The following is a 9,291-nucleotide window of genomic DNA, read 5'->3' on the forward strand; positions in this document are numbered from 1 at the left end:
TTATTTATTTATTTATTAATTAAGGGAGGTACTGGGGATTGAACCCAGGACCTCGTCCATGCTAAGCCTGTCTTCTACCAATGAACTGTCCCCTCTCCTCTATTTGAATGTTTTTTAAAGTGTATGGTTAAACTATAGTTAGCTCTGCAATTAGATTTACCATTAGTAAAAGTTGCTTTGTATTTTATCTTGCTCAAAGGAGAAACCACTTCATTTATTGCTCTATGTAAGAAAAATTGTGTTAGGTGCTGTGGTGTTTAAAAGGTTGACTTGGAATGTCAGAAAAAGAGATCAACTCTTAGAATAGTCAGCTTGAAAAATGTTACATAACTTAAAAAAAATTTAGTGGTCTTCGGTGGACTCACAGAGTTGTGCAGCCATCATCACAATTTTAGAACATTTTCATCACCCTAGAAACAAACCTTGTACCCCTGAATAGTCACCTCCCATTCCTCTCTCCTCTCATCAGCCACTGGCAACTGCTAATCTACTTTCTGTCTCTATGGATTTGCCTGTTCTGGAGATTTCAGAGAAGTGGAATCATACAGTACGTGGCTTTTGCGACTGGCTTCCTTCACTTAGCGTGGTTTTCAGGGTTCATCCGCGTTGTGGCATGCATCAGTGCAGGCAGAACTTGGAGACATTGCAGGTTCGGGTCCAGGCCGCTGCAGCAAAGCAAATATTGCAAGAGAGAGTCACGCAAATTTTTTGGTTTCCCTGTGTATGTGAAAGTTCTGTTTACTCTATACTGTAGTCGATTAAGTGTGCGATACCATTATGTCTTAACAAAATGCATGTATGTTAATTAAAAAACACTTTATTGCTAAAAATGCTAACAGTCATTTGGGCCTTAAGCAAGTTGTAGTCTTTTGGCAATAATAACATCAAAGATCACTGATCACAGATCACCATTACAAATATAATAATAATGAAAAGGTTTGAAATATTGTGAGAATCACCAAAATGAGACACAGACATGAAGTGAGCTATTGGAAAAAATGGTGCCAATAGACTTGCTCAGTGCAGGGTTGCCACAAAACCTCAAATTGTTAAAAAAAAAAAACCCACAAAATCTGCAAAGCACAATAAAACAAAGTGTAATAAAATGAGGTATGCCTGTACTTCATTCCTTTTTAGTGTCAAATAATATTCCATTGTATAGCTATACCATATTTCATTTATCCATTCATCAGCTGATGGACATTTGGGTTATTTGCACTTCTGGCTATTATAAATAATGCTGCTACAAACATTCATATGTAAGTGTGCGTGTGGACATATCTTTTCAATTCACTTAGTTATGTACCTAGGAGTAGATACATCTGTGACTTCTTGGAGAAATGTCCATTCAGATCTTTGCCCATTTTAAAACTGACTTACATGTTTTTTTATTATTGAGTTGAAAAATGCTATGATAATTCTAGGGGCAGGCAAGACATTAGAAAAGGGTTTTCATAAGAGAATCAATCAATATCATTGTTTATTTTCATGTCTTTTTTAAAATACATAAAATGATGATTGAGGGAGCAACATCTTATTGAAGGGAATGTATCAGGTTGGGGGAGAAAGGAGCTTGTGTAATTTGTAAAGGCATCACCTAGAAATAGCCCTCTTTGTCATCTTTTTGTTTTGTTTTTGTGTGTGTGTTTGGGGAGGAAATTAGGTTTATTTATTTATATATGCTTTAATGGAGGTACTAGGGATTGAACCAGGACTTCTTGCATGCTAAGAATGCACTCTACCACTGAGCTATACCTTCCCTCCCCTTTGTCATCTTGAAGCATCTATTCCGTCTCTCCTGTGTATAAATGCTTGTAATAGAACACATATCATTTAAAAAACACAAACAATGCAGTCTAAATCACTATTTAAACTAAAATTCTCCCCATTATGAAGATAGTATTTTATTACCTTATTATCCAAAACTCTTTAGCTCATGGGGGCCAAACTGCCTAGGATTTTATTTTTTCCAACTAAAAGTCTCTAGTCAACTTTGAAAGTTCCAAGAATCATAGTAATGGTCTTTCCAGAAACAAAGAAATATTTGTCCTCATAATGAGTCCATTTCCCAACCTCTTGCAGCATAAAGAATCTCCTTAATTTTGGAGTTAGTTTCCACAAATCTTCAAAGTTCTCTTTACCAACTCATTTGGATTTTCCCTTTCCTCATTTGTTTTAGCAAATACATTTTTCCAGGCATGTGGCTTAGGATGGGGACAGGAGCTGATGTATGGTGGACCCAGGGTTATGACCTTTTCACTGTTGAGGTACATCTCGTGGAAAACTATGTTACAGGTCTTGACTTCAGAAATAAGGTTCCTGTAACATTGGTCTTCTACACCTTTATCACATGACATTGAAGGGAATGACAGAAATGATAAACGAGAATTCAAAGGCAGGACCACATTCTAGACAAATATACCTATTGACTTGTTCCTCAGATCATCTTTTTATAAGATTATCTCTGTAGCTCACTGTGCAGGGTATAATTATGAATTGCTAATGAATCAGCATCAATTTGTCTATATAAATAGGTCTTGGACAGGAGACAATAGACGTTTTGACAGTATTCAATAAATAGATATATAATTGCTTATCAAATACATGAAACTAATTTAGAATTCTGTCAATTGAGACCTCCTTGATTCCAGTAAAGAAGAAATTATTATTGACTTTCTCTGATGCAAGAATATTAGACTAGACACTAACCACCATTCTTTTTAGCTGTAAAATCTGTGATTTTGTGATTTATTTTTCCTACCAGTCAAAACTAATGACAGATGTCCTCAGGAGTTTTAAATGGGCTCAGATATGGAACCAAGACAGTAGCCATCATTTGTGTGACACAGTTAATTTGAAAGGCAGAACGTAACAGGAATAGATAATCTGAAGGGTAAGGGATTTAGAGGCATGTCTCTTTCTATTTATCTTTTACTGACCAATTTCCTTAAGAGAGTTACATAAGGAACTTTACTAATATTTAATTATTGACATTTATTGCTCAAACTATCCTTAGAGGCAAAGAACTCTAAACATTTATTCAAAAGGGTAGGTTTGATTTTTGGCTGTGTGACTTTTTCAGTTAGATTAAGCACTTTGAGTTTCTATTTCCTCATCTTTAAAATATACGTTATATGTCTCTGAGGTGCCTTACTCTTCAATTATTTATTCAACAAGTGTTTATTGGGAGGCTTTATATTGTAAATGCCATGGAAGATTCAAAGATCAACAAAATCCCAAAGAAACTTTGTGTACATGCACATCAACGTTCCAAGTGATTTTCCCTTTGTCCCTGTTGGGCACTATCTTAACAACGCCTGGATTTGCTAAGTGGTCACCAAATTGGGTACACAAGGCAGTCCATTGAATGCAGGAAGAAAATACTAGAAATTTTATTCTGATTTGCTCTTTATCTTTTTCCCGGGGTAACTGTTTATTTTGCTAGTTTCAGACTTACAGAGAAGTTGCAAAACTGGTATAAAGAACTGCCATATATCCTTTACTGAGTTCACTCATTGTTAAAAATTTCCCCAGTTGTGCTTTATTCTCCCTCCCCCAACACTGCACACTACTGGGGTTGTCTCTCTTTCTCTCTTAGAGATGGGGTATCTATCTATCTATTTATCTATCTATCTATCTATCTATCTATCTATCTATATTACATGCACATATACAGATATATATCTTATTCTCCATTGCCCTAAATACTTCAGTGAGTATTTCCTAAGAACAAGGACATTCTTTCACTTGACCTCAGTACAATAATTAAAATGAAGAAATTTAGCATTGCTACAGTTCTATTATCTAATTCACAGTCCATATTTATACTGCATCCCTTTCCCAATAATGTCCTTCACAGCCCTTGTTTCCAGTCCAGAATTGCACATTGCATATAGTTGTCATTTGTCATTTGTTTTCAGTTGTTATAAATATGAAACAGTTTTTTTAAAAAAACATTTTAAAGAGTACAGGCTAGCTATTTGGAAGCAATTCCCTTAATTTGAGGCTGTCTGGTGTGTGCACTTCTGGCAGGAATGCCACAGAAAGGATGTCATGTCCTTCGTGGTGCATGCTACGTCTACCGATCTCATTACTAATGATGTCAAATTTGGTCACTTGGTGAGAGTGGTCTTCCAGGTTTCTCTGCACGTCTCCCTACAGAGGAGGAAGAAGTGTGAAATGCCCTTGTATTGAGGCAAAGGAGAATTCACTTAAGTCTAGTTTAGGATTAACTGACACACAAAGGGGAATGGACCTGTTTTGGGTTGTCGTGCTTATTAAATCTAAACATGATTTTAGCCAGTCTTTAGCTTATTATTATGTCTATTTACATCAATGAATTATTTACACATATTTACTGAACATCGAATTTGTTTAAAGCATCATCACTGCAAGTTCCCTCCCTGACTCTTCCTGAGTCAGGCCAGTACCAAATGTAGGTATGTTGCTTTGTTAATTAGGGTGACCAGATACACACACATACACACACACATCTATATTGAGAGAGAGAGAGAGACTAGAGAAAGACGTGGAAAATAGTATCTGCAGGAAACAATTGGAATTTCTTAGTTCAAAGAAGCCTAGTACAGATTGGTTAAACTCAAAGACAGAAAACAATAGAAGATAATAACTGAATTTGGAGGAGAAAGATTAGTAAGTAAAGCTATGATTCTCCCACCCATAAGACAACAGGTGGCATCTTAAATTATAAACTAATTTTTCTGTGTTTTTCCTCTAAAGTAGTAATTTTAATTTACTTTTTTTTGGGTACTCTTAAAAAGATCACTCTTTTTGACTGTCAAAGGACTTATTGAGATTTTGGGGGTATGTGTTTACTACTCTGGATATATCTAGTAGGGGGGCTGGAGTAGAATGAAGAGCTCTAACACTTGTGAGGCTGGAAAATGCAAGCCAGTCATTGGGGGCAAGCAGAGACGGGTAAAATTTAGAAGGGTAGAGTGACCTATTCTGCGTCCGCGATGCTGTTACTGTGTCATTGAATCTGTTTGCATTGTGTTCTGTGCTTCTTCCTTGCCTGGCCCCTGCATCTTCAGAAAGGAGCTCATTGCCAAGCTGGATCAGGCGGAAAAGGAGAAGCTGGATGCCGCTCAGCTGGCGCGGGAATTCGAGGCTCTGACGGAGGAGAATCGGACGTTGAAGCTGGCCCAGTCCCAATGCGTAGAACAACTGGAGAAGCTTAGAATACAGTATCAGAAGAGACAGGGCTCGTCCTAACTTGAAGTTATTCAATGTGAGCCTAAGAGGTTGGCGACTGCTGTGCGCTGGCTGAAAGATTTTTATTTTAAAGGGATAGTGAGTAAAATCTATTGCTTCCCCTCATTATCCACACGGCAAACGTCTATACTAATGAGTTTAATGCTTGCCAGATCTAGTTTGAGAGAAGGGATCTTGTATTTTAAATCAGATAGTTGAAGGGAACCTATTATCAGTACAAATTTTCAGAGATCTTAATTTGTTTCTAAAGATATTTTTTTTTCTTATTTAGCAAGATACGATCGTGCTGTACATCAGGGTAGAAAATGATAGAAATAGAGTATTGACTTATTCACGAACTAAGAGTCATGGACAGAATTAAGCCATGAAACACATTAGTAAGATGCTCACTGTTGTTTCACATCTGCGTGTTTTTAAATTTCACGCTGTTCACATTTCAACAGTGCTCCAATCTGAACCGTCAGAAACTTCTCTGCATATATTTATGTTCAGTAGAGTTAGGTTTCATCCCTCAGTGATTGGTTGTACTAAGAATAAATGGTTGCATATCATAAAAGCTTTCTCATGAAAATATTAGCAGAAAGCATGTTTGTGCCAAAAGCACGTTTGCCAGTGCTAACTTGCTGTTGTAATAAAAAATTGATAAGGTTGCATTTTCTTTACGCCACGTTACCTCCTGGTAAACATCACTGCCTTTGCTTGTGTGTGTTCTGGGGGAAATAGAACAGTATTGTTTGGACATTACTTTGGTGAGTTCCCATGAAAACATCGGTAAAATTCTAACTATCACTCTGTTTTGAATTTAAGAAGATGTTTTGGCTCATTGATAACTAATAAGAACATATAAGTAAATTCAGGATTAAAATTATTTTTTCCTTGTTCTATCTATCACCATATTGTCTCAAATTGATCTCTTTGTTTTATGTCCATTTCTATTCCTGTAATTTCTTTTTCATTAAACACGGATCAAAAGTGTCAGTCGGTATTTTGTCCCTTTCTTAAACTCCCTTCATGCTAAAAGTTGGGACTGACTAAGCCCAGTTAGAATTTGTCCTTAGTTCTATTTGAAAGTGCCAAAAAAGCAGTGAAAGTCCCGTTTCTTGGAAAGACTGCGTTTTCCCATCTAAATAACTCAGAGTTCTAATACAGGACATGATGGATTAGTGTCTTAAAGTATTTGCCCAGAAAACATAAAAGAGAATAGTTGATTAAAACAATAAGATGGCCTGGGATAGACCAGTTGACATCAACTGGGAGTGATTTACCCCCTCCAGGGACATCTGGCAAAGTCTAGAGACATTTTTTTGTTGTTATCACGACTAGGATGGGGGCGGGGGGGGGCACTGGTATCTGGAGAGTAGAGGTCAGGGATTCTGCTAGACGTCCTGCAGCGCACAGGACAGCATCACAACAACAAAGAATTGTTTGGCCCAATGTACTGCCGGCACCAAGGTCAATGTGTCCCGGGTTAGACTGATCACTGGGCAGTTGGGCAAATGCCAAGCGGAAGCACGATGCAGGGCCATGGGTTTCTTGTCCTGTGATGTGCTTCCATGAGGTCCCTAGCATCCTGACCCTCAGTTTCCTTATTTGTAAAACGAAGCTTTTGGACAGACATCAGTTTGAATGTTAGGACAGCCATCAGTTTGAATGTTAGGACAGCCTGTTCACACTTCAGCTGCTTTAGCATTTAACCAAAGGTGGAAGTCCCTATTATCCTGGTAAAAGCTTTTTTTTTTTTTTTTTTTGCAAGTAACCCCAAAGCTTATAAATACTAAGATAAAGGAAGAGTTGTTCACTAAACTTATATAAATCCAGGGTTAATGGAATGGGAGGATGAAGGGTAAGTTACCAACCTTTAAACACAAGGATTAGGTTTTGATTGCTGCCCATCTGATTACACCTATTTACGGATTTCAAGCAGTCATGGCACCTTACAGAAAATGGGAGGGGAGGGCAGAGAAATGTATTCCCAAAATCTCTCTCCTTTATCAGAACGAAAATAATTTCACAGGTCAAAATATTTGAACACACTTATTATATTAAGGAGACACTGGGTAAACAGTTTTCCTACCTGTGCTAGTCTCAGCCTGAATTTTACCGTGTTTCCAAAAGATACCTATTCATGACTCAAAAGCAAGCATTTCTCTAGGTGTGTGTATGTTTGTGTTTTAATTTTTTTTTAATTGAAGTAAAGTTGATTTACAGAATTATGTTAGTTTCAGGTATCCCACATAGTGATTCCCCATAGGTGCTTATGTTTTAAGCAGACTTTTATTCAGAGAAATCGAAAGGCAAATTGTCTTCTATTATCATTTTCATCTTTTCATTCATTTGACAAGTTTCCCCCATCATATTTACCACTGCCTATCATCTGTATAACACAGAATCACTTAAGAATTTTCTATCTTCAAATATATTTACACTGTTCTTGCTATTAGCCATAATGAAAATTTTATAGAACATTAAGAATGAGCACAGAGGTTCTATTAGTATTAAGATGAAGGTGTTTGCTTTAAAGTTAGAATTTAAGAAAAACGTAAACCACATTTTACTCTGCAATGGCCCTGCTAAAGAATTTGCTAGTTGTGGGCCATTTAGTTTATGGAGACATGAAAAGAATGTGGTTACACGTGACTGAAGGTCAAATCTTTAATCATTGGTGTTGGTGTCTCTATGTCACTCTAGCACCTGGGCTTGGATGTATCATTAACGCAGCACAAACAAAGAACTAAAAGGGATCTGGAATTCAAGTTCAATTTAACAAAAGTTTACTATCCACTTACCAAGTGTAGGGCAGAGTAACAATAATAGGGCTGCAAAAACGCAATCTCAGCCTTCTGCACTTTGCAGGGCAGTAAATAGTCTTCCCAGAGGGTTTAAGTAGGAGTTGGGGGATACTGAGAAATTAAGTTGGGAAGTTCCACTGGGCTCTGGACATGGGAGGGTTTGAACAAAATAAAAATTTTGAAAAGATGAGTGAATGATGGGGCTGGACTTGAAGATAATTACCAGGGTTGCGATGCATGGGGGGGATGGAACTGAGACTAGAGGCATGAGTGCTGTTAGGAGGCAAACAGGAAGGAGTGTGCAAGAGGAGAGAGTGGGAGCAACTGAACTGGAGACACACTAGGAGGGTTGGGAGAGACATAAAGAGAAGTAGGATCCAAGTGCCCTGGGATGGATCGCGTGTGTCATTGGAGCAAGACGAGGAGAAGTAATGTTTAATGAGCCCCTTCTGTGCCAGGCAATCATAGCTCTTCATATAGGTTGCATTATTTAATTCTCAGAACAACCTGAAAGGCAGATACAATTATCTCCATTCTCCAAAACCAGAATGTAAGGTTACATAATTTGTACAATGTTCCCCAGAGCCCGGATTCAAATGCAAATTGTCTTTTTCCCTCCCTCCCTCCCTCTCTCCTTTCCTTCCTTCCTTCCTTTCTTTCTTCTATTTGTTGAATACTTGTACTTTGCCAGGCATTCTGGAAGGTGTCAGGGACACAGCAGCAAACAATAGAAACACGGATCCTGCCCTCAAGGAACTCAGTATAGTGAGTGAGGAAAGCATTGACTTAAACACCTACTGGGGTAGTCTTAAATACATCTAAACATCCTGTTAAAATGTAGAGCCTAATTCTTCTCCCCTTCAGTGTGAGGTGAACTTAAAGACTTGTTTCTAACAAACAGAATAAAGCAGAAGTGGCAATATGTGACTTTCAAGATGAGAACACAAAGACATAGGGGCTTCCTCCGCATCTGCTCTCTCTTGGATGACTTGCTCTGGGTAAGTGAGCTGCTGTGTTCTGTTGAGCCTCCAGCAGGTCTATGGAGAGACCCAAGTGGGAGGCCACATGAGTGAACCTGGAAGCAGATCCTCCAGACCCAGGTGAGACTCCAATTGTCTGCAGCTTGGCTGACATCTTGACTGCAGCCTCAGTAGAGACTCTGAGTCAGAACCGCCCAACTGAGCTGCTCCTGTTCCTAATTCTCAGCAACTTTGAGATAATAAATATTTGTTGTTTTAAGCTACTGAATTTTTTTTTTAATGCAACA

The 9,291-nt window shown here is 38.0% G+C and overlaps 1 protein-coding gene across 9 annotated transcripts in view; it reads left to right on the top strand.

Moving 5' to 3' along the window:
• MAP3K7CL (MAP3K7 C-terminal like) overlaps window positions 1-6,206 on the top strand; it is a 79,876-nt gene extending 73,670 nt beyond the window's left edge. For all 9 annotated transcript variants that reach the window (XM_032476564.1, XM_032476570.1, XM_014551094.2 and 6 more), the window contains one exon: window positions 5,055-6,206. In XM_032476564.1, coding sequence (XP_032332455.1) covers window positions 5,055-5,235 — 181 coding nt within the window. In that variant the 3' untranslated portion in view covers window positions 5,236-6,206. The remainder of the gene's footprint in view (window positions 1-5,054) is intronic.
• The last annotated feature ends 3,085 nt before the right edge of the window (window positions 6,207-9,291 follow it).

Source organism: Camelus ferus, chromosome 1 (genome assembly GCF_009834535.1).
Source record: "Camelus ferus isolate YT-003-E chromosome 1, BCGSAC_Cfer_1.0, whole genome shotgun sequence".
In the NCBI taxonomy this organism is placed as follows: domain Eukaryota; kingdom Metazoa; phylum Chordata; class Mammalia; order Artiodactyla; family Camelidae; genus Camelus; species Camelus ferus.